The sequence below is a fragment of the Lates calcarifer genome, linkage group LG15, assembly GCF_001640805.2.
Source record: "Lates calcarifer isolate ASB-BC8 linkage group LG15, TLL_Latcal_v3, whole genome shotgun sequence".
Taxonomy (NCBI): Eukaryota; Metazoa; Chordata; class Actinopteri; family Centropomidae; genus Lates; species Lates calcarifer.
In genome coordinates this window covers 29923584-29950057 of record NC_066847.1, presented here as the reverse complement: position 1 = coordinate 29950057, position 26474 = coordinate 29923584, and the positions used below count along the sequence as shown (strand labels likewise).

The 26474-nt window shown below is 40.9% G+C and overlaps 2 protein-coding genes across 3 annotated transcripts in view; both read left to right on the top strand.

Annotated features, from left to right (window-relative positions):
- The window catches only part of LOC108887327 (furin-like protease kpc-1), a 162971-nt gene extending 155102 nt beyond the window's left edge, over positions 1-7869 (top strand). For both annotated transcript variants that reach the window (XM_051076407.1, XM_018682697.2), the window contains 3 exons: positions 3146-3306; positions 7174-7251; positions 7596-7869. In XM_051076407.1, coding sequence (XP_050932364.1) covers positions 3146-3306; positions 7174-7251; positions 7596-7688 — 332 coding nt within the window. In that variant the 3' untranslated portion in view covers positions 7689-7869. The remainder of the gene's footprint in view (positions 1-3145; positions 3307-7173; positions 7252-7595) is intronic.
- Positions 7870-15672: 7803 nt separating this feature from the next.
- Positions 15673-19651, top strand: pou3f2b (POU class 3 homeobox 2b). The gene has a single exon (XM_018682709.2). It carries the CDS (start codon positions 15845-15847, stop codon positions 17129-17131), a length of 1287 nt encoding a protein of 428 aa, XP_018538225.1. The 5' UTR covers positions 15673-15844; the 3' UTR covers positions 17132-19651.
- The last annotated feature ends 6823 nt before the right edge of the window (positions 19652-26474 follow it).

Genomic DNA, 26474 nt, shown 5'->3' with positions numbered 1-26474 from the left:
TTTTAATGATTTCTGTGCTGTGCCAGGTTTACCTTCTGATTATTATAGACCACACACATCCCAGTGGGAGCAGAAATTACCAAGCAAATAACATATACTGATTTTCCGTGACCCCCTGTGTCCTCTGTTAAATCGTCTGCACCTCTGTAGATCACTGAAGTAGAAAAGGAACACAGTTGCCAGTTTATTAGGTACACATAGCCAAAATGCAGTTTAATACATCATCCCTGCAACAAATCCTACCCTCATGCACCACAGACTACAGCCTCTGAAATGACCATAAAGTTGAATCAACAACAACAACAACAACCAAACATAACAGCCTTCATCAAAATAGGATTTAGTGCAGGGCTGTTGTAGTACACTGCATTTACTGTGGCTAGCTAAACAAACTGGAAACACAGTGTATCTGCTGCCATAACTGACACTAAATGAAACTGATTTCTGGGCAGGAATTATAAATATTTATTCCATCCAGAGGAGAGAATATCAAAGACAAGGCAACAAATGTGGGGACGATTGTAGGAAAATAATAATTTTACTCTTTCCTTGTACTGTAACACTCAACATGAAACATGCTAAAGCCCCTGGGGATTTTTTATAATGGCAACTGATTGGTGATTTTGATGTCCATGATATAATTACTTATCAAAAAGGGGTGGAATTTCACAAAATCCTTTAAATTACCGGTGCAGTTTACAGAATCTGATCACAGATAGTTTTATGCATTTATAATTCTTGTATGTACCTACATACTGTATGTTCCTTAAAATATAGCCAACTGCATTTTCTTGATGTTGTTCACATTGTAGTGGACATGGATGCAAATGTAATTGTTTATGGAGGAAAAAGTAAATCAGCAATCCTCTTAAACTGCTCTCTGCCAACATCCTCTGTGTTTGTTTTCTGCCAGTTACCCTGCAGATACCTTATGGTGAGCTTTACATTTAGGATGTGTAGGATGAAGCCACAGCTCCAAACGGGGTATCTTTTGTGATCCGGCCTCATCCGTGTGTGCCTGTGCGTGTCTCTCCGCCTCTGTATGTGTGCGTGCCCCCATGTGTGTTTGTTTGGTGGCTGTGCGGCAAGTGAAGGTAAATTGCTGTGATTATGTGGCAGTAATTGAACAGGGATGGTGTGTTTAATTGAGTTGTTGTGTCCTGATGTTTCTCTGTAGTAGCAGGAGCCACCGTGCTGACAGGTGCCTCGTCTCGCCTTGCTGAGATGAGAGGTTTTTTTTATATACTGTCACGTAGGCTTTGTTGTGTCTTTTTTAGTTGCCTTTTTCTGTGTGTTTTGGCTTAGTGGTGTTTGTTTGGCAGAGGGATGTGTGTGTGGGTTTTACTGTTTGAGCAGGTAGAGGGAAGCGTGGGGTTTGTGAGATGCTTCTCTGAGCTCTGACAAGTTATACACATAATGTTTATAAGGATGTATAGTTTTAAATGTATGTGTCTTTGTGTGTGTGTGTGTGTGTCTACCTGTCTGTCAAAGTGTGTGTGTATATTCATGCTTACTTGCAGGCCAGGATGCATAGGTGTGTGTATGTGTCCTCATATGTGTGCAGGTGTCCACGTATGAGTTTGCTTTATGTGGGTGTGAGAGAGAAACTGTGCATTCTTGTGTGTTTCATTTAAGTGAGTCTGTATACAAATGGTATGTGCATGTGCTGTATGCCGAAATATGTGTGTGTGTGAATGTGGCTCTATCTGATCTGCCTCCAGGGCTCTATGGCCCAAATCAAATGGTAGGAAACATCAATTTCACCCCCCCCCCCCTCCCCCTTGTATAATTTCTCCTCTCTTCTTCCTCTTCTCCCCTCCAGCTCCTCTCCTCCTTCTCTCCTCCCTTCCTCGGTGTATTGCTCTCTGTGGAGGTGTGATTACGTTCCTCCTCTGAGCACCAGTGATCTGAGGGTTCAGTGTGTGTGGACGCCATGTGTGTATCTGCGTGTGTGTGTTTGGTGACTGGTTGGTGATCTGAGCAGCCTGGCGCTGGGTATTGTGCGGCACAATTCACGGACGACGTCTCCAGATGAATGCCTCCATTCACAATTACAGCCTCTCCATTAGCTGCAGCCCTCACCGCCTTGTTGTTGTCTTTTCTTCTTCTCTGCAAGAAAAAAAAAAAGCAATTAAAGCAGGACAAAAACAAGCTAGAGCACAAGCAGTGTACCTGGAAAAAGGGAAAAAAAACAGCAAGGGAAGGAGTGTGGGAGTGTGTGTGTATGTGTGTGTGTGTGGTTGGGGGGGTGGGGGGTAATTCTTCAGTTGGGGTTCGCACTACGCACTATCTCTGTTTTATTCTCAAGAAAAGCCTCCTGGATTTATTTGAACATTCACGCATGACTGCAATCTCCTGGAAGAGACTCACACAACTACTCAGTGTCGGATATGAATTTTTGATTTTCCTCTTGTACTGCTTGTACTCTAGTGTGCTTGTCTTATATTTCCACACTTAAAAGGATCAGATTTCATTCACAAGCTCAAAAAGTTGAGGAAACCCCTCTAAAGGGAGGACATTTTGGCACTGCTGTTTTTTTAAGGAACAAGGTGAGAATTTAAACCTTGATTTATGGTTTAAAAAAAATGTTAGATGAGTGAGTCATTTTTTTCTTTTCTTTTTTATGCCCACAGTATCACATTTTACAGTATGTGAACACAAAGAGGGAACAGCTACAAGTCCAGTTTCAAGGTTTTTTTGTACATGTGTGTTTTTCGAAATGTAACAAATTAGAAAGGCTGAATGAAAAAGCAAATGCATTTTATAAAGTATGATAAAAAATGTTTCATCAGAATGTTTCTTTTAATTACATTTTGCTAAAGAAATGAATTTGAAACAGATCTGTCTGATTATTAAAGTAAGTACTGTATAAAATGTTTTTTTAAAGAACTTACTTGGCAAATATCAACAGATTCAAGGATTTCAAGTAAGCAAAAGAGACCCTGAAAAATCTGTTTCTGGTTTTTATTCTTTTATTTTTACATTTTCATCTCTTATTCCAGCCCACTTGATGCATTTAGAAGCCTAATACCTATTTTATCCTTGGAAACAATTCACACATTTGTGAAAAATTTACTTGACATTTGGATAAAAATGTCAACAACACTTTAACAGTGGTTCTATACTTTCCCTCTTTTTACTGCAGGGAGACCCCTGCGGAGCATTGTGTCCATGGGGTCGCGTCACCCTGTCCCTCACCAGGGGGTGGACTGTTGCTCCCCTCTGGACCTGATTCCATGGATCTACCAAATGGAGAGAGACAGGAAGGTGCGGTCTGCTGATATCGCCGTACCAGCCAGACCCAAGGTACAGTACTGTACACAGAGCTGGAACACACGTTTCACACACACTGTGATTTACTATTCCAATAAATCACTGGCGCCACCTAATTTCCTATGGATTTCAATTTCCCTCTGGACATATCTGCATTGATCAACTTCAGGTGTAAGGATGTGCCAGGCGTCGCTCACTGTGACACTGAAGAATGGCTCACAGATCTCTGCCATATGTGTGTGTGTGTGTGTGTGCACCTGTCTCTCTACGTGCGTGTGTAGGGGTACGAAAGAGAGATTTGTGCAGATGCAGCATTTCTGTTGAACACTGTCATCACCGTCGAGGCTTTAGGATACAAATCCTCGAGTCTGAGTAATAACATCTGAAAATGTCAGAATCATACAGACGGAGATAGGGATCAGACAGTTGAATCAAGACTTGAGATATTGTTATTCTGATCATATCTGCAGTCTAGGCCTGATTATAAGGAACAATTAGATATCATTCTTGCTACTCCAACAGTTGTTACTGCAGAGAAAAGACTAGAGTATGACTCCCTTTTGAAATTAGAGGGCATTTTGTGGTCTGCTTAATCATCTTCCAGCTCAGTGTTTGAACTGAAACAAATATAATTCTCTTTCAGACTCAGGATTATCCTTTCACAATCACAGAAGCCTTCTGTCTGTGTCCTTTATGCTGCTTTATCAGGCCAATTACAGCTCTGACAAAAGTGTGCAGCTGGACGACAGGTAGCTCTGTTTGTGTGCACATTGCTGCCCGACATGTCCTTGCAGGGATACATGGTCCCCAGGCCTGTAGATGAGTTTTGAGCCGGTGTTAGGAGGCAACGACGAGGCCTGACAACGTCTTTACCCCGAGTTCCTCCCCTAGAGGCAGATCTGAATGGATCGTAGAGGCAAGGAGGAGAAATAAATTGGAGAAAAGGATAAATCGATGCTTGGCGGAGAGGCAAACAGACCTTCCAACCCCCAGCTCAGACACACACACACACACACACACACGTACCACAGCGTGGCTTTTTTTCCTTGGGCTGTATTGGATTGGTATGCAGAGCCGAAGAGAGAGACGCTCAGAAAAGACTTGGCCTACAAATGATGTCCTTTGTTTGATCCATTAGGTTGGGGGGTGGGGGTGGGGGGTGGTTAGTGGGTGGATGGGGAGGGTCGTCCCAGGGAGACGGTGGAAGGGCTGGGAAACAAACATCTCTGTCTGTGAGCCTCTCTCTCTCTCTGTCTTTCTCTCTCACTAACAGCTTCCCATCTAAGGGAGGAGAAAGAGATCAACTCCAGGAAAAGCTGGTTGTCATCTGTTTCTGTTGATGAGTTAGAGGCCAGAAGGATATAATGTTGGTGTGTGTGCATTTCACAGCTTATATACGTGCTAAATTTACCCATTTGAAGCTTTCAATCTATTTCCAGTTTATTTCAACTTGTGTATCATTTTTTGTAGTTCTGGTCATTCCCATGAGAAATAATAATACTGTGCTCACCAAGTTAACTCCTGAGAATTGGGAATACTATCACATTACTAAAAACAGAAGTAATCAGACCGTTTCCCCAGTGTCCTCAGTCAGATTGACTAAACACACAGGTACAAACTAGCTGTATATGGCTTATGTCAGCCTGCTGATTGTCACCTGTTAATGAGGAGGTCTGCCTTCATGACATTTGATCTTTGCTGTATAAGGTTGCCCCTGTCCTCTGTGTTTTTGGGATGTTTCATTCACAAAAATGTTGCATAAGATTAAATAGAATGACTTCACACTGTAGAGCTTGAAGTGCTTTTGTCAAAAATCTGTAGACAAAAACAACAAATTTAGTAGCGTCAGTCGTGGTATTAGGAGACCCTATAATATTGCAGTTGTCAACACTTTGTCATGACTGTGATAACATAATGACAGATATGAGCAATGAATGGTCTGACCTAAAGATAGATGCCAAAAAAATATTATTATATATTATATTATTATTATTATTATTATTATTATTATTATTATATTATAGGTGATGTTACTGGGCGGCAACCTGCATAAAGACCTTGAGGTAGCTGTTACAGGTCATACTGGAAAAATGTGTAAAATATAAAAATCGATCAATGAAAATCCTTATACTTGCAAGCCATGATGTCATCACACTGACATAAAGAACAGAATATTAATTTTACAGTTTTTATTTTATTTTTAGCCATGGCAATCTTGGTCAGTAGGTCCACCATTCTGGTCCAGATGGAAATTTCACAACTAACACAATTCTCAGACATTCATGGTCCCCAGAGGAGGTCCCCTGACTTAAATTTGATTTTATTATTGGCAACAACTCAAATATTTATGCAGAATTTACTTGACATTTTAATGGAAACGTAGCCAGTGAGGCAGACAGTACATATACAACGCTTAAACAACTTGTTAGCATGCTGATGCTAGCATTTAGCTCAAAGCACTGTTGTGCCTGAGTACAGCCTCACGGAACTGTCAGAAAGACTGCAGACTAAGTTTAGTTTATTGGGTTTATTTCAGGCACACAGGAGCGTTAAATTCACTGAGACTAGTACATTAACACTTTTACGTCAAACAAGTGTTTATCCCCTGTGGAGAAAGAGTATCTGTACATTATCTGTATGACAGGTCTAGACCAGTGTTTTTATTAGTGGTATGCACATGAGGTCTGTCAAATCTAAAACTTCAACCTCACTCCTTATTTATCACTGCTCTTCTTGTCAACATTCCACCACACTATTTCTATTTCTACTATATCGAAGACATACACTCTTCACCAGCAACAGTATACGTCGCCATTTATTTTGGCTTGGGAGTTCTCTTTTCGCTCCATGTCTTTTTATAGTTTTGTCGTTCATACTGCACGCCCCGCTGTGCTTCTATTTTCATGAATGCTGTGAGAAATAATTGAAAGCGCCGTGTATGGTGCCGTCTGTTGCAGTGCTCCCACTTCCTCATGCCTTGTAAATACTGTATCACTGAAACCCCTGCTGTAAGCTGCCGGCTCGGGATTCCTCACAACTCTGAGACGTCAACACTCGCTGAAAACTTGAGCCAAGATCAAATCGTAACTGGAGTCTGAATGTCGCTCCCGTGGACAGAGCCAGTTTTTGATTGATTTCAAATTCAGCTGTTTGTCCTTGTCTTTTTTTTTCCTTGAGAAAACAGAGTTGAATCAGATTTCTCTGAACAGCTCATGTCCTGTTTCTTCTATGTGAGTGTTTTCTCAATTTTTTTTCCCGTTCATGACATCCAGAAGGAGGGAGAAAAGGATGTCAAAGGAGTCACAACCCCCGCTGCAAGTGGTGCTGGTGTGAAGTGCAACAGACGGAAGACCTCGAGGAGTCTTAACAAGAACTAATAATGTACCACAACAGCTATAAATAAAATCATGGCTTATTAGAATTGATTTAAAGGGCTACTCTACTGATTTATCATAGGAATGTCAGCATACCAGTTATGGGGAGTGCTGCAGAGTCTGTGAAAACAGTATTATGTCTTCTGTTTCTCTGGAGGAGCTGTCTGAGCAAATAACCCCTGTGATGTCATCAGATTTGGGGATGGAGACTTAAAATTTTAACAGAGAGACTGCATTACAAATGGTGCAACCTTGGACTCAAGAAACTTGAATGGATACTTTTTCTGTACAGACTAAAGGATTAGTCAATACAATGAGAAAATAGTCACCAGATGAATCAGTAATTAAAACACCTGATAGCTTCAGCCCTAAACTCAGTCATGTGGTGACTCCTTAATTAACTTTTGTTATCCTGGATTTTTTTTTTATCCTCACAAACAGGAAGAGATGTGGTGGTGGTTCTGTGGTTCTGTACCGCCCTACCTTCTATTTGTCTTTAACACCAAATATGTGTTCCATCTCCCAGATGTGGAAGATTCGTGGGAACTTGGTGCTGAATAACCAGACCCTAAACAAGCCCCTGAAGTCCAGTATGGCCTTGCGGGTAAGCTGCAGCAACCACATGTCCACACACTTCAGTCAAGTTTACAACCAGATATAGTGGAAATTTTACCACAATTTTCACATCGCATATGGATGGAGATTCACTTAGTGAGTGTTTCAGCAATGTCTCTTTGTATTTGAAAGAATTCTGTAACTTATTATTTTTTTGTATGATTAAGCAGTTGACAGTGACGGTTACATTTTGGCAGATTAGATCAGCAGATTATGTGATATTGGAAATAATTGGTATAAGCAGCCTTAGTTGTTTTTTGTGTGCTTCTTATATTAGTATGTGTAGATTTTTTCCTTATGTCATATTCCAATCACTCATTTCATGTCCAACAGTTACATGGGACCAATGTACATAGGTCCTCTGCAAGACCTGCTGCTGTGAGGGAACGTCATGAGAGAAAGACCAACACAGAAGATATGAACTGAGAGATCAGGTCCTTACCGCTGCAGATTCTCCAGGATGTTGTCATGGAGGAAGTGCATCAGTCCAATCCAGGAGGTGGAAGAACTGTAAGCAGAAAAGGGCAGGGGGAGGGACAAGGCAGTGGGTAGGGAAGTGAAAAAACAAATATGAACCATGGTTAAATAAAGACTGTTATTCTCCACAGTGCAGCCTGCCAATTGATCATGAATCAATTCCGTGTGTGGTCTTTCGACTGTGCGGCCTCAGTGTCAGTAGAGATCATTTATTGTAGATTCTTAACTTGGCTTTAAAACTCAATCCATCTCCCAGCCACAGAAACACACACAAACATATAAATCCTTCCCCAAAAACAAATAGTCCCAGGAGCAGGTCTCAGTGCTCACCTCCTCATTTCGTTTTCCTCCACAAGTTGCAAAGGTTAGTGAAAGATATGTTTGTCTTTTTCCACTTCAGTGAAGGGTGGATTCAGCTCAGTGCAATAAGAAATGGATTACCCATTTATTAAAGGGGCTGTGTCACTCCTCATTGACTTGGACAAATAACAAATTAATTTCTAGCTGCCTAATTTCTCTCTGTTCTCCACTGAATTTCCGATAACGGTGAATTACTAATCACAGCCATGTGAGCTCCCTCAACTTTTTACCAATTCATTAAAAATGTGCCACAGCGGAGATGCTACAGAGAAAATTCTTTTTTTTCCATGCTTCTTTTACCACCACAACACTGTGCACAAACAGAAACCAAGTGAGGTGTTTCACTGAAATTAGGATATTAAACACACCTGAAACCATCACGAAATGTGTTGGAAAAAGTTACTTTGTTGTCATTTTGGAATCAGCCAGAAACTTTTAACTGGTACATCTCTGTGTGAAACAAAGGTGTCAAGGTAATAGTGTCTTATTCCCAGTCAAGTGTAGGTTTGTAGGTAGTGGCATTTTGTAAAGTAGCAGTAGTGTATTGACAGGGCAGTATTGATGTTTCAATTAGAGCAGCGTTACATAGTGCCGCAGCATGGTAACATGGTGCGTCTCCTGCCATCTGCTCTGCCTCCACGTCTGACGAACGAGGCACGTGGGGCTAATCGAGCCGCACATGAGCGATGGGAATGTGAGATCTGTCACACACACACACACATACAAACACACACTTATCCTATACGCACGTCCTTATGCAGAAAAATGGGGGGTGGGGGGGGGTGGGGGGGACAAGGGAGAACTCCCCAGCCCTGCTGTTTAAACAGCCTTCAGAAATCTTGTGATTCCTCCCCTTCTCCCTTCACATGTGCCACAGGAGCAGCCAGCAGGTTATTTCTCTGACAAGGAAACAGGCAAACGCACCAGATGCACAAGTTAAAAATCTTCAAAAGCTCATCTGATGGAAAGACAAAAAAAGGCAACGGCTTCTGCCAGGTTTTCTCGTGCTGGGACGGTCTGAAATAACAGTGTGCATTATGCCTGGCATTATTGCCTGCCAAACCACACGAATCAAAGACCTCATTGTGTGGATTACCTCGTTAATCTGTTGATGCCATTAAGTAGTATTGCAGGTGATAATGTGCCAGTTTTTTTTCTCTCTCTCTTCTCTTATTGGGGAGGTGTAGCGTTAGGTTGGTAATCTGCTTTAAATGCTTTCTGGGGAATGAGACACGCTGAAACTCAGCCAAGAGAACTCTGCTATCGTGAAGAGCTTTCTCTTAATACAGCACAGAGAGAGGGGACTGACTCACTGAGGCTGCAGCGCTGATGCCAATAGGGACGAGCTAGTGAGCTACATGCCCCACGCCACTTGTTGAAATATATGACTGTATGAATAATGAAAGAGGAAAAGGAAAGTGATATTGCTAAAGCAGTCCCACAATGACATCCATCACAGAAATGCTTCATTTCTCTTCTTCCTCTGTTTCCTCCTGCAAAAACTCCAAGTTGTGTCTCTTTAGAGGAGTTAACCAAAGCTGTGCTCTGTGCCTGCCTGAGCTCATAGACTTTAGAGGTGAAACCAGAAAGAGAGAGAGAGAGAGAGAGAGAGAGATAAAGAGACAGAAAGAGAGGAAGACAGAGGGAAAGGGACAGAAAGAGAGGTAATCCTCCCTTTTTTCTGCTCCCTGGGGTGGTCTCTTCATCCAGGGCCTCAAAGAGGGACAGAATACACCTCCCCACTACAATGGAGGGGACCCACAGGGGCTGTTGCTATCTGAGTGTGTGTGTGGTGGGGGTGCAGCTTTAAGCAGGCCTTTGAGTGGCCTAATTGCATTGGAATACAGCAGTCTGAGAGCTGGCTCAGATCACGACGGGCTGCTGGAGGGGTTAGCGCCCGCACCTCGACATCCACACTCAGCAAAAGAGCCCCGGCACAATGCGCACAATTAATGCTCTCCCTCTCGTTAACTCTCTCCCCACTTTTTGTCCTCTCCTACTTTTCTCCCATTCTCCTCCTTCTCACCCCATATCTTAGTCTCTCTCCTCTCGCGCTCTTGTTCCACCCTCCCCTCCCCTCAGTATGTCGTCACTCACCCACTGTATTAATCCTCCCATACAGCCTGTCAATCTCCCAGTCTTTGATGCAGACAACAATTACAGTAAGGATGAAAGCCGTGGGTAGGCTCTCGTTATGTAAGAGTTGAAATGGGCCTTAGGAAGGATTTTTGATATCTGAACAGCTAATCTGAAATAAAACCTCAACAACATGACATCTCTGCTATTAGTTTGTAAGAAATGATCTGAATTTGATGAGAGAGTATTGAATGTTTTTCATTTTACTGTGTGTATTCAGTCTACAGCCACAAAGCAAGTTCATTTGCTATAACACAGGATCTTTTGAAGATACATTTATATAAACTGAAGGACACGGTTCAGTTCATATGATTTTTGATTGTATCTGCTCAGATAGAAGCAAATCCAGTCAAAGTTGTGGCAGGTGGTAGATGAAAAGCAAAGAAATATCCATTTAGTCATGATTGTTCCCTCAAGATGAGACTGTAATAAAGCAGTAATGCTCCAACGGGGATGTTTTGTGTCTTTTTGGCAATAAATGCTAAGCTGCTAAAATCTTATTGTACTTACTTGGATTTAATATGTTACAGTAATAGTCCAGATATCATACTAGTATCCAATAAGAGCTTATACATGCTCTGTTAAAGCTGAAACCGTGAGTCAATTAATTGATTAGTGAGTCCACAAGAAATGAATCTGCTCCTATTTTGACAAGCAATACATTTTTTGAGTTATTTTAAAATAAACAGAATATATTTGGAGTTTGGACTGTTGTTTAGAAAGAACAAGTGATTTAAAGATGCCACCATGAGCTAAATCCCATCCACACATTTTAGAAAATGCTCTGCTTTGAATAATAATTTGTGTCAGATAAGTTTTTTCCAGACAAAGATTTCACTTCTTCAATTCATAGAATTATACCTACCCCCATTCCCTCATTGAAAAATATGAACATGCAAATACTTCATCCACTCAGCACAAGATCCTCCTTCACTGAAAAGTCCATTCTGTGTATGTACACTGGAGATTCAAATTCCCACATCACAGCTGTGTAAAGTTGCATATTGGACTGTGATTGGCTCCAAACTAGTTGTGATGTCACAAAATCCTGCTCTTACACACACAGGTGCCTTTAGCTGAGACTTAAGGTGAGCAGACACAAAGATGAAAGTAGAAGCAGCCTTCTAGTGTCAAACTCTGCACATACATGATTCTGTACAATGAAGATCAAACATCTGAGTCAAGGAATAATAAGTAAAACACATTTTTAAGTGGAGGGAGATTTTGAATGTGTTATTCATTATTGACAGATTAATAGATGGTGGAAATATACATGAGACGCAGTACTGACTTCCTGTAATTTTCTAGTGGTCATTGTAAAATCTCTGTAAAAGTTATTACATATAGACCACATTTCTGTCATAAAGGTTGAGACCACACGTTAGTGTATCTTCCCTCTACAAGAGACAGTGGACACTTCATTATATGGGTTCTCTCAGACTATATAATATAGTCTGAGAGAACCCAGTCTCTCTTCTCCAGCTTGGATCCAACTATCCTTGTCTTTAAATGGGACTCAGTGGACTGTGTGTGTGTGGACCAATGAATGATTTTAAAAACATATCATATTTAACCATCCCCTCCTCTGATTTTCTTTATTACACGAGCCGTGTCTTAATAAAATCTAATTATTTCCGCTCACAGGACGCTTTCTGGTGAGAAATTGGCAGAGGGATGTGAGCTGATGTATGGGGAGACAGTCGCCTAATTAGAGTGTTAGAAATTGAATCTTTACAGCACACGGGTCATATAATTATCCTACTGTTAATTTAACGCTTACATTCTCTGCTGTTCATTTTTATTCCCTTAAATGTAGTTTGGCAGCGGCCCTCAGTGCTCGGCTCTGGGTTTTTACAGTACACGAGGAGGCAGCATGGCCCCTAACATTGGCCCCTCTGAGTGATTGAATAACTGAGGACCCTGCAGTCCAAATAACAAGACTCGCATCATTTATGCATTGTTAAGCCATGTAATTGAAACGAGCCATAGTTTGCATATTACACCATTAAAATAATGTGCTTTGCGTTTCTCCCAACACGACTATTTAAGCCTGTGTGGCGATGTGGTAATTCCTTGAATTACAGCCTAATTACCACAATGTTCTTTTGATTTGGCCGATTTCAATGTTACGCCACAATAATGTTCAATATTACCAGAATGAATTACTGAACCGTGCCTGGAAACTTTTCCTCATATGACTTAAATCCTGGCGGCTTCATGTGCTTTCAGTGCAGCTGGATTCACATCCATAAAGGATTATTAGCCTATGAAATGAGATCCATTAAAGGCCCAATCAGTAATACTTAATTGAAGAGCTGGAGCTATACATGGAATATGAACATTTTGTGTGATTCTAAACTGATTCTATGGGCCTGGTTTATATCACTCTTTACAGGTATTATTATTATAAACAAACCAACAACATCATAAAACATCACTGACTAATAATTACTGTTGTCTGCTGTTTGCATTAAAAGACATGCCTGTTAATTACAGATGATAGCAATATCATTCTTTTAACATTTTTAACATTTGGGGGAAAATGATATGTTTGGGATAAACAATGTTTACCTATATAACAAACTATGCATTTTATAGGCAGTTTGATGGACATTAATTTATTCTAAACTATTCACATTTTATTTAAACATTTAATTCATATTTTGAGTGACATCAGTGGCCACTAAAGCAGCATCAAGACAAACAGAAAAGCTGTAACTTAAATCATTGTGTGCAATCAAAATCCAGTCCAGGACATATAAAGCAGCGAGTAGAGAACATTGTGAAATTAGCACTTGCCCTTTGTTACACGCAGCTGTATTGTTCACAGTCCTCAGTCTATACACATGACATGTGTCCTTGTGTGAACTTTTGGAATACATTAACATTGCTGAGAATGATTTGTGAGCGTGAATATTTAGTATGTAGACTTTTCTGTTTTTCACTGCACAGTTTGAATATTTTTGGGTGAAAATATTTCTTTAATAACTGCCTTTTTATTGCCTTTTAATTTTACTCATAGGTCCAAGTTATTAAATGAAATGTTTAATTACAGTTTCAGTCATTTGCATAGTTTAGAAGTTATAAATTGTGGATATTGAAGAACTGCCTGCATTGATTTATAGGTTTAATTTGTGGGCAGTATGTATGACTTTTTTTTCTGGTGGATTGAATTGTTATAGGCCACAGACTAACTAAAAGTGCCTTTTAATTGCACATATACAGTAGGAATTATTAATGCCTTCTAATATTCTGAATTAAGGGTTTGCTTCAGAAGTTAGAAAGTTGAGACGCAGTACTGCCACGCAGAAGTATGCATTTGAAGTTTTGTTTGTAATTTTTTCACACAGTTTGCTTTATCTCAGTGGAGTGTGAGGAGCAGCTTTGAGGACAGACATAATCTCTCTCATCTTTTTCAGTTTTTCTAGCCCTTTCTCCCTCTCAGGGCCCTGTGCTCTTTACTCCTCCCTCCTTTATCCCTGTGAAGGCTTTGTCCCCGCAGCAGAGAGCCTCTCTAAATAGAGGCCTTTAGATAGTCCAGGAACAGGGTGGGGGTTGGAGGGAGAGTGGGTGGGGGGGGGGGACGCAGCAGCGACGCGACTGCTGTTGTTTCATTTACCTCTCCCTATGGCAACCAGCAGCGGTCGGCCAGGAATGTCCCCTCTCTGGACAAAGTCCTGGTCCCTGAAGCTGACGCTGGGGGACGACAGCTGGGATGGGATGGAAACTTGCCCTCCCTATACCCTGGACTGGAGGCCTGGGTCTAGACTTAATCCTCCTCTTCGCTTGTGTCTGTCCTTACTTTAGTGGACGATGGACAGCCAGAGATGTTTCTCACACACTATTAACTCTAAAATAGTTGGATATAAGACCAGAAAATAATTTCTTAATCTCTTGGTGATGTAAAGAATCCTGGAAAGCTCTCAGTAGTGTTGAACCACGCTCTACTGGTCCCACACAGATCCTTTACAGTCCTGTGAACAACCACCTAGACACTCACAAAATCCTTCCAACTACATTTATTAAAGGGACATTTTTTGGGAAGTAAATGGCCTATTTTTATGTTTCAAAAAGTCAGTAAATCTTTCATTCTTTCATGATATAGAACCTCAGCCTCAGCTTTACCACTTTTCTGTGTGCAGCCACTCCTCCTCCTGTAAAAATTTACTTTACAGCCTAGTTGGACACAAAAGTTGATTTGTTTACTTTATGGGCTGTTAAAAGTTTTCACGTCAACACATATGAAATACGTCTACATTTACAACACTTCACTGGGGAAAAAGTATACCAGTCTAGACTTTTACAAACATTCATTGTAGTGTTTGAGAAAGTGCAGATAATTCTGGCATTAACAGACAGATTTAAAGATTCATACACACTAAGAGGAAAATAATAGACTTTACACTGATGCCAGCAGTCAGTATAGGTGTCAGTTTTTTTGTTGTTGTTTTTTTTGTTTTTTTGTTTTTTTGTTTTTTTTTTCAAATGTCAAATGGCTCCGTTTAAACAAACCATACAACTTGAGCCTGTATGTTCTAAAGACAGATCAGGTGCAGAGAGGAGAGGGCTGCATGTCAACAAAAGAGGTCCACTGTTCATTTCACTCAGCAGACCATTTATTGATCCAATTTATTAGCGTTTTATTACAAGGTAGAGTTTTTTTTTTAAATGAAATCGTTTTGATTGAAAGGTGCCTGAGCGTTTTCCTGTACTATATATCTCGATTTGGAAGTTTATAAGACACTATGTGTTTTATCTGCCTGTTGTTTTAAAACCGGTTTGAATACATAAGGTTTCAAATTATTTTTGCTGTTTTATTTCACAGGCACATTGGCTTAAAAAGTAAATGTTCAATTTATGTTATCTCATCTTAAAAGTAATGGTTGGTTGATAGACTGTATAGAGATTCTCAGCACCAAGAGAAAAAAAAGCATCAGTAATTTCTTTCATACACACACAGAACTGCACAAATAACACAGTCGGGTTAATTTGCATAGACTTACAACATCTTAGCAGAAATGTTGCAACACAGCAGAACTCCTAAAAACAGTCATCTGTAGTTTTCATCCAGACAGGTCCAGTATGGAGCCTGATATATTTTGCGCATTCAGATTACATGAATATGCGTCTATGTGATCTGAAATCTATCTCTATTTGTAGCAATGAAAGAGCTGGCATTGCCTAGTCATATCAGGATGTTTTACACACGTTCCCAATAACAGCATTTAATATCATAAACGTGCGCATAATTACAGTCAACAATTAACAACAAAATTGAAAGTCTAGTCTACTTAAATAAACAATCAGACATCCTACACATCAGAGCTTTTGTGTTAATCTTCCCCAGTAGAGGGAATCTCCTGGAACTAGACTACCTACAGCCTGAGTCTTGATAGAACATGATTATCAAAGTAAATCAACTGTATCTTACAGTTGCACTGCTGATCCCGATGCTCCGTCTCCCCATGCTGCACTCCGGCTCTCCGCTTCCACGGGAGCCTCAACTCGCACCTCTCCCAACAAAGAGAGTAGTGTTTGTTGAGACTTCCCCGCAGCCAATCACAGCACCGTTGCCCTTGGTAACCACGTCCATCATCTTTTAACGTCCAATGAGCAACGGGGGCGGGGCGGAGTCCAGGTGCGCCTCGGCGTACACTTGGCAGAGCGCCTGGGAGCCGCCTGTGGGCAGGAGAGGATCTGTCAAATGCGAGGTTCCTTTAATAAGAGCGACCAGTCCGGCTCCGAGAGTCATGGCGACCGCAGCGTCTAACCACTACAACATCCTCACCTCCAGCGCATCCATCGTGCACTCGGAGCCCGGCAGCATGCAGCAAGCTACGGCGTACCGGGACGCGCAGAGCCTGTTGCAGAGCGACTACCCGCTGCAGAGCAACAGCCACACGCTCAGCCACGCACACCAGTGGATCACGGCGCTGTCCCACGGAGAGGGAGCCCCGTGGTCCTCCAGCCCGCTCGGCGCAGAGCAGGACATCAAACCCGCGGTGCAGGGCGCCCGGGACGAGATGCACAACTCCAGCAGCAACCTGCAGCACCAGTCGCGACCGCCGCACCTGGTGCACCAGACGCACGGGAACCACCACGACGGCCGAGCGTGGAGAACCACCACCGCGGCGCACATACCGAGCATGGCGACGACCAACGGCCAAAGCCTTATTTACTCCCAGCCGGGCTTCAGCGTGAACGGGCTGATCCCGAGCAGCGGGCAGGGGATGCACCACCACAACTTAAGAGACAGTCATGACGACCACCACAGCCCGCACCTCAGCGAACACGGCCACCCTCCGTCCCAGCATCAGCACCAGCACCGACCGCAGAGTCACCACGACCACTCGGACGAGGATACGCCGACCTCGGACGACTTGGAGCAGTTCGCCAAGCAGTTCAAACAACGGAGGATCAAGCTGGGCTTCACACAGGCGGACGTGGGACTCGCCCTGGGGACCCTGTACGGAAATGTGTTTTCCCAAACCACCATATGCAGGTTTGAGGCCCTACAGCTCAGCTTCAAAAACATGTGCAAGCTGAAGCCTCTGTTGAACAAGTGGCTGGAGGAGGCGGACTCCACCTCGGGCAGCCCGACCAGCCTGGACAAAATCGCGGCGCAGGGGAGGAAAAGGAAAAAACGGACTTCAATCGAGGTAAGCGTAAAGGGAGCTTTGGAGAGCCATTTTTTGAAGTGCCCTAAACCGGCAGCGTCGGAAATAATCACCCTGGCGGACAGTCTGCACCTGGAGAAAGAAGTGGTGAGGGTTTGGTTTTGTAACAGGAGACAGAAGGAGAAACGCATGACCCCTCCCGGAGGAGCTCTGCCGGGGAGCGAGGATGTGTACGGGGACACACCGCCGCACCACGGGGTCCAGACCCCGGTCCAATGAACTCTGCTGGACCGCTCCTCCAGGACTTGTTTATCCTTTTTATTTATCCCCAAGGTTATATATAAATCACTGGACTATGACACGATATAGTGGGTGTTTTATGTATAATAGATTGCAGTGAGTATTTACACAATATCTGCAATGAATATCTGAGAAATGGAAAATGAGTGAGGGGAGGACAGGACATTTTTTCCTCTCCCAGAGCTAAAGGAACATAAGCCTGTGTTGTGTTCTCCGAGGATACATGCCCAGCACTGTGACTCCAGTCGACGCAGTTTCAAGGTGTAGCCCCTATTGTGTATTGAAACCATACTTGACGAAAAAAAAGAGGGAGGGGAAGGAGGGTATCTGGTTTTAGACGTAAAGCATAGCTGAATGGTTTCCATTCGCCACTTTTATATCAAATCCAACACATTTTTTTCCTGTGCGTAAAAGGGAAAGCAAAGGCAGAGGCGTTTAGTTTTGTAGCTCTAAATTGTGCGTCCAGCGGTGATGGGTGGGTGGGTGGCGCAGTGGGGTCAAAGGAGCTGCGTTAATGGAGTAAACTGGAGGCCAGTAAAGCTGCAGCCCCAGTCCAGTGGAGTCCAGCTGAGGGTGAGCATCGCCCGAGTCCCATCTGTCAGCCAGGCAGCACAGAGCCGCTTTGCATTAAAAACACTGCTGGGAAACTGCAGGCCATTCAGCTCTTATTTATTCTGTGAGGACTATGGTCAGGATTTAGTTACCAACACAGATTATTATTATTATTATTACTATTATTATTATTATTATTATTATTATTATTACTACTACTACTACATGTGTGCAGCTCACTGGCTGAACTCTTCAGTAATTGGCCTGGTTGCAGTGATGTGGTAAATAAAAGAGTACGACCTCTATCATAAGTCAAACAGCAGTATAAACAAAAAGTCCGTTATATTTTTCAGAAACCAAGCGTTAAATAATAATACGAACCCCTCAGAGAGTCTCCCAGCTCCAGGAAGGGCTCCGTGGCGATTGACTGGATTATCTGGCACTTTTCCACAACAGGATGGGCTATAGATATACAGATATCTACAAAAATATATGTCACCAACTCTCACAGAACATTTGGATCCACTTTTGTAAATATTGTATAACTTTAAAAGTCATGGCTTCATCCCTTTTTTTTTCTTTCTCTCTTCACTGGGGCACTTTTTGGATTGATGTTTTCAAAAACAAGCAGGTTGAGTTTTTTAAAATCCACTTCTCCTTCATAGCCTACCTACTGCCTTGTATTTGTGAGCTATTTAACGTTCATTTTGTTGCCGAAATTATGCTCGTTTGCAATTTAATAATTTTCTGTGGCGTGTTTCATTTTGAGTTAAAATATTTTTTTAAAATTCACGTGGAATCAATTTAATTTCTTTAAATTGTCTAAGGAGTTCTGTTTTGTCATTTAATGTCCGCTCTGAAATTACATTAGATTGTGTTTCCAATCAAAATATAGTGCTTTATGGACTGAATTCAGATTAATCGATAACACTGTTGTAGTCCACAAATGAATCAGACCTGGAAAGGATAAAAACAGCGATTACCATCATGATTAGTGTGTTTGAAAAGAAAGAAAAATAACAATAAGGCCTTTAAATTTCTTCCCAAAACACATTTTGGTTACATTCCAAAAATGCAGCATATGATCAAAATAATTGTTGTTGTTATTATTATTATTATTATCATTATTATTATTATTGTTATTATTATTATTGGTACTATTCATATGGTAATATTTTAATTTGTTTGTGAGCTCGTTGCCATGCATTTCATTTCAGCCATTTTGTTCACCTTCGTCTGAGTTGCTTTATTATGGGGGAAACTGCTCCTAGACCCTTTATTTTATTTTTTAGTTTTGTTAATGAGATTGTAATTTATTCTACGATGGTCTTTACAGAGGACACAAAGTGCGAGATATATATGAAATGACACCGAGGAGGCTTTTGTTTTGTAGGGACAATTGGAGACATATCTTTTATTTTTCAGCGGGATTGCCACAGCCTGGACCATCACAGCTAAATGTATATACATCTTTTCTCCGTGCAGTAGCTTGCTTTTTGTTTTATGCAAAGACAGATATCCAGGGATGTTATTTTTCTCTCATGTGGAAACAGCTTTTCTTTTTTTTTCCCTCCCCCTTCCTGATTTGTGTTCCCCTGCAGAAAACAACAAGCAGAAACGATCATGGCATTGAAATCTTTCCCCGGTAGCTTTAATGAATCGATCTAAGTCATAATTCACTGGAAATTCAAGTTGTGGGACGTAGACCTGTAGCAATCCGACGCTGTTTTCCTGTTATTTTGTTTAATTGCTTGTTAAACCAGTCGTTTGGTTTTTTGGGGGGATATAGGCTATGTCATATTCACTGGATGAACTTGGGGTAGATATAAAGCAGAGGTGATAAATGCCTGTAGGTGTTTCATCACTTGACACATGAACAACGGACTTGCACATTTTTAAATAATGGGGTTGATATTAAACAGCTTTTTTCCAACGTCGAGGCTAAATGTATTTTTTTCCCCTATTTTAATTCAGTAAACCACAACGCTGCAGCGGTGAGTTCACTGTCTGCTTGACAGCTGTGGTGTTAAAAAAATATGCTTCTTGCTTTGAGCCCATTCGTTTGGGCGGAATTAATGTTTGAGAGAAAATCATGGCTGATGAATGGAAGATTATGAGCCGATGATGTGTTGTTTCTGCCTCGGGCTGCTTTTAAATGGACTGGCTTTGGCTGAGAAAACCACAGCTTCCGTCCAGGGTTAAATTAGAGGTTCCCAAAGTAAGGTCCGAGGACCGATACTGGTCCGTATAAGGGTTGAACATGGCCCAACGTGGTCATATTTTGGTTTCACTGCTATTTTATCGGAAGCTAAAGGTTTTGAGTTCTCTGGGGCGTACTCACAGTATTGGGAACAAAAGGAAAAAAAAGAACCGTCAAGAAATAGTCTAAAACAAAGATTATTAGCGTTTTTAAAATGTGTTGTAACCCCTAAAATCCAGAGATATTTTGTTTTTCCACATTCTTCCTTTAAGATGCAAAAAACTACGTCATTTATCAACTTTAGAAGAAAAAAACTTTTGGACCTTTCTTGGCTCTAAATCTCTCCTCACTTGGGCTAAAGGAGATGGAGGCCTACGGAGTGACGGTTAATTAAACAGCCCTGACTTTGAACGCATCATTGGTTGTGAAATTTAAATAACTGCTTCCTGTTTTTCACCAAAACTTGTTGGATTTAACTTAGTCTCTAATATACTCTCATCATAACAGAAAGTTCTGGATCAATAGAGAAAAAAAATGCTTGTAGGAGGAAAAAATCCACTAAAATATTTCTTTAGGGACTAACTGCACAGTGACAGTGATATTGACAGTGGTGACCCTGGTGGTATTTTCCCATTCCCTGTAGTACGTGATTTCTCTATGATATTCTCGTAGGAACCCGTGGTGTGATATTTGTATGAGCATCTTTCGAAGATCTATTTTAGTTCATTTTATTTTGAAACTGACAGCCAAATTGCAAGGTTGCTGTTTCCTTGCCACCTTCTATTTTTAAACGTGAACATGTGTTGCCCTCTGTGGTCGTCAGAATAATATTAATTGTAATCGGATTCTTCTCTGTTTCACTCCACGAGCTGCTGAGTGGGAAGAGATGAGCCTACAGATGAGCTGAAAGTCTGATTTACACGCCTCAGCATTATTAGGCAAATGAGTATCAATTGGGTAATCAATAGCTGATTGCTCATTGATGACCAATTAACCTGATCACAAATCAAAACAAACGGGCGCTCTTTTATTTCATATACTCTCCCTTACATGAAGAGAATAAACAGGACAGATTCATTTTTACTGGCTATTGCAATGAATCATTTCCTGTACAGACTTAACGTATGATTATCCAACCATGTCTCTACTTGCAGACGTTATTTATCTTTTGACTTTGGACAGTGGCAAACAATGACGTAAAACGCAACGTTTCCCCCTCGTGAAAGATGTAGGCATGTGGTAATATTCCCATAATACACAGGATTAAGTGAATTTTAGTGATTTGTGGTTTTATTTGTAATCAGTGGCAATATGTTTCATTTAGCCCGGTTGATATTATCCCTCTGTCAGGGGCTACAGTAGCTGTTACAGATTACTGCAGACTTCAACAGTATCACTTTCACATGCTGTTTTGTTGTTGATGCAGAGCAAATGAAACATGTCCCTCTCTGCGTCATCACGGCCGTTTGACCTGCCATTTGAACGCCTGGCGTGAAATGACACCCTGAAATAAAGCCCTCTCTCTGATCTCTGGAGTAGACTTTTGTGGAGCCCAGTAATCAAAAAAAAGTGCGCCCCCGTGCCCTTCATCCGCTCTCTAGCAGATGCAATTAATAGCGCGTCGCGTTAATTACACCTTCCTTTTTATTTAGGTGACTTGAAATTTCCCATTAGGCTCCCAGGGAAGAAAAAAAACCCTCTACTGTTGTGCTGCTGACTGAGCTGTGGAGAAACACAGAGGGGGGATAGTCGGTGCTCTAGCGCCATCTAGCGACACCAGCGTGACCCGAGGGTGAGTCCAAGCTGTCATGTTGTTTTATTGTCTGAGAGGGTCAGAGAGAAAGAATATATTCAATTCTAGGCTAAATCATTAACTTATGGCAGAAATATGTAGTGTAATGGTACAGTTTGTTGTTTGATGGAGTTCTACTTCTGGAGATTTGATTCAGTTATTACCTATATATTAGTTATTATTCAATAAATGTGAAAAAATAGTAAGGGCCCATACAACAACAAGCAAGTAGCAAGTATTAAAGTAATATAACAAGGTATTAAAATACCATCAGAACATACAGTCAGTAGATATAATAGGTCTTTGTAGAACTGAATCACACCTGGTAATACTTAGTACATCTGACACACTGTCAGTCCCCTGAGGACTTACAGTGTATAAAATTATTATAGAGCTGTCTTACAGGAAAAATGTTTCATATATTCATATTCATTTTATTTGTTGTTGGTTATGTTTTATTTTTAGAGAATTAGAGGTGAAAAAAAAAATCAAATAATCCAGTAGTGACAGTGACAGACAGAGAACTGTCAACAATCTTGCTATTTGCTGAATTGTTTTTACCATTAATAATGCTCCCAACCAGAAAAGCAGTAATTTTTTGGACTTTTGCACTTCTTTCTCCATGCAACTAAAAGTATACCTTTGACAACCTGCATCCTTGTTCTCCTTTTAGATTAAATAAAATAGTTGTTTTTCCCATTTGTTTTTAAGGGCGAGAGGAAAGTGAGAAATTAAACATTTCACATATGACATGAACATGAATAAATACAAGAAATAATTAATTACAGGTTGTATTTAAAAAAAAAAAGAGAAATTACACAATATCTGGTTGAAGTACTATGGACTAGCTGATCTGAGCGGTGATGCAGCCACACAGCAATAATTTGGTCGATGGAGATTATTCTTGTGCTTTTTTTCTAAACCAATACTGACTTTTATTGGCATGCAACAAAACTGCACATTTTCAATACATTTTAATCTGGACAAAGACTTTGAACACAAGTGTTACTGCCCCTAGTAATCAGAGTAGAGTGATCAATGTCACAACTGTTGCTGTGCTCAAACCTGACTCTGTTGACTCATTATTGCCAGTGTTATCGCCCTGGGTTTATGGATTTAACTAATAAGCAGTGTATTTTCAATGAAAAATAATATTAACATTTGTAGAATGCCATAACATTAGACCTGTCTTATCAACAACATTTTAGGATCAGATCATGTAATATTTCATGTCAATATTCTGTTTTGTTTTTTAGAAAACAAAATCCTATCTTTGCCATTAATCAGTGTCTAAACTCGGTGGTATTCATTTATATAATTTCGTTCAGTCAGCCCTCTAAAACTGAGTTAAGTGAGAGCAGTTGATAACAAATGAAAAGTCCACTATAAACATGCTACATGCCAAAACTAATTTGAGACATAATTTTACCAATTAAAGAGATGGCCCAATCTACAACAAATTTTTCAAGATATCCAGCTCAAAGTGTGTCTGTTCAACAGCTGAGAAGATGTCAAATGTCCTTCATCAAGCAAAAATTCCAAATATTTGCTGCTTCCAGATTCTCAAATATGAGGACTTGCTGCTTTTCTGAGTTTGACATCATTGTAAATTGAATATTGTAAAGTGAATGTAAATTGCTGGTCAAGCAAAACAATCACTAAGTTTTTTTTTTTTTTTGTAGGAGGACATTCAGACATGTCACAGTCAGGAAAGCACAGGTGTAAATAAAACAGTTAATGATGCCTGAAGCTGCTTCAGTCTCAGTCTCTCATTGTCACACTGTCACAGCTTACTGGGACACTTGAATAGAACAGAGTCATTGTTAATGTTATTAGTAACACCTGTGCTTTTCCTACTATGACAACTATGACAAGTAAAAAAAAATCAACTGATTGATCAATAATGAAAATAATCATACCTGCCTGGCAATATAATCAGACTAACCCATACACATCTTGTACAGACCTTTTACCAAACTCCACATCTCACCCCTGCAGAGATGCCCCCATGAAAATCAACTGCTAAATGTGAAAGGACATCTCAGCCTGTAAAGCCTGTTCAGGCAAGCTGGCAGCCTCACGCAGGGTGTCAGCTCGAACTGTTTGAAGTGTCTTTTACGCATATTTTTTTAAATTTTTTTTATCAGGTTATCAGGATCACTGTATACTCTCTCCCTCTCCTCTTCCCAGCTAGTCTAAAAGGGCGTCGTCTAGTAAGTAAACCTGTTTTATTTATTTTCACGCTGCTGATAGACAACATCGTTTTGTCAGTGACAGAGGTGGCCCGTGCCTCCAGCAATAAGTAATGCAGTGGGACAGTATGTAGTATACAGTGTATTTCCTGGTGTTACGATGTGGTTCAACAAGCAATGCTGACTCAGCACTTTCAGCCCTGTCACTAACAGAAAACAATTGTATTTGTAATTAGCAGATTCACTAACTTGTCAGAAAAGGGGACAAGTTAAAGCATACAACACACAGATATATTTCTGTCTGTCCACAAGAAACAACATTAATTCTTAATCTTACTCTGATCACACAACGTCATTTAACAATGTGTGTAACTACATAATGTTTCAATATGATTTCCTGGGGTCTAATTAATTTTGAAAATGAATGTTTTTCTGACTAACTTTGTTTACCCCCCAGAGATCTTAATCTAATGTCTTTGTGCAAAGTTTCCCTGTCAAACATCATGTCCATCTCTGAATCGTGTGAAGATGAATCAGCCGTCTGTATCAATCACTCATTCAGTCTGTCTTTCTCTCTTTGCTCACCCCTCCCCCCAGCTCCTCCTCCTCCTCCTCCTCCCCCATCCCCACGCACACAGATAACAGTGATACAAGCTCACGACCTGAACATAATTCCACCATTTGACATTGTTGTTCTTCAATCTCACTCAGATGCATCGCAGCTAATTACACTTTGCACACTTAAGTACACAAATGCGCGTGTGCGTTCATTTGTAAACGAGTTATTGTTTAATTATAACTTCACATGAACTTTGCTGATCAGTGGGGCGAAACGTGTCTCCCCTTCAGCGCATAATTATTCAGGCTATAATTGCTCGGCCTGTTTGTGAAACATGCACATCTCTCGGCAAGGCCATCTCATGCAGTGTCTGAGCCAGATCCTCTTTGAGAGCACCCAGGAGTCTCTAAATGGCTCTGTCTGAGGCTGCTGAGAGAACAGGAGGCTCTGGATGGACACCAGTCTGGAGAGTTCACAAGTATCAAAGATAATTAGAGGGTTAAAAAAAAGTAAAAAGTTTTCCTGTTTAGGTACTACGTCAAGTTAAAATGCAAGGTGATGTATATTTTTGTAACATTAATCTACCGTAAACTTCTCACATATGAAAAAATAATCCCAATTTAGGGCCCATGTATTGGCTTTGTGGAGCTTTCAACTGATTTTCATGGTCTTGACTCTGATTTACTCGATTTGAGCCAGTCGCACCTTGCGGGGCAGTTCCAGTTACTGAGAAAAACTGTGTGAAGTGGCTGAAAGCTCAGGAAAAGCTAGTGAGGAGACCTTGAGTTGAGTTTATTTTGTTACACATGGCGATTCCTTGGATAAAATTAGACATACTTTTTCCAGACTTAAAAATTTGAGTTACTTATAACAACATTCATGGCATGATTTGAAAAGGATACTTACACACCACTACATTTTTGTTCTTTTCCAAGGAAACAGAGATGTAATTTCAGTCAGTATCTCCTCTTTTCAATAATTCAAATGGACAGATTTGTCTCTAATGTGCCTTTAAATGCTCTGTGGTACTGAGTCAGAGTTGGTAAGAAATCTGCTGGGTTGCTTCATGGCACAAAAGAACAGGATGTTGTTCTGTACCATTGGAGAGCCACCTGGAGATTGAGACCCTCAAAGAATGACTAATGGGATTCCATATTTCTTGTGAAAATATGGAATACTTTCACCAAAAAATCCCATAAAACAATCTGTGAAGCAAAATTAGATTGAACACGTCATAACCTACTTCCACACTGAGGCCATAACCTGTAACAAGGGGTCACGACAGTACTTTGCTTCATTATAAGGGGTCACGAGGCAAAGAAAAAGAAAAAAGAAAACAACCTTTAAGTGAAAGAACAGGCAAAGACTTGCTCTAACAATGGGTTTTACGAGATATCTGGTCTTAATTTTGCGAAACACTAGCACTATATCTGCACCACTAGCATCAGATCGGGGTTACAAAATTGTCTCAACTCACTTGTTTACAGTAATTACAGCAACGTATCACAGTTCTACAGTGTGTATAAATGCAAACAGTTATCCTCATGGATTTAGACATGGCTAAAGAAACACTGCATCCGTGCTGCCTCAGAGAGCTACCTATGGATTATAGCATTCAGATGGATTTAACAAACTCAGGGCTGACATTCTCAATATCCTTAAAAACAAAACAAAAATAACAAGCTGTAGACACAGCAGTGCAAGGACTGACAGGGATGTCTTTATTATTACAGTCTAAGCCAGGAAACTAGAGAAGGAACACCAAGCCACATAATGATGGGTTTCACAGTGAGGCCTCCCTCAGGCAGGTCTGAGGCCTGTCGAGTCCCAGCCTGAGGAGGACTCAGAGGAGGCAGACCACAGCTCTCTGCAGACACGTGTCTCACTGAAGAGAAGACTATTACTGCATTGGCGAGGTGCTGCCACATTTGTCGAGGTATGTTCCTGTGTCACTCATGCGGTTTGTAGATGGAGAAATAGAGAGAAACAAAGTACGGGGCAACCTTGTGCCAGCCCCCTAACCCTTC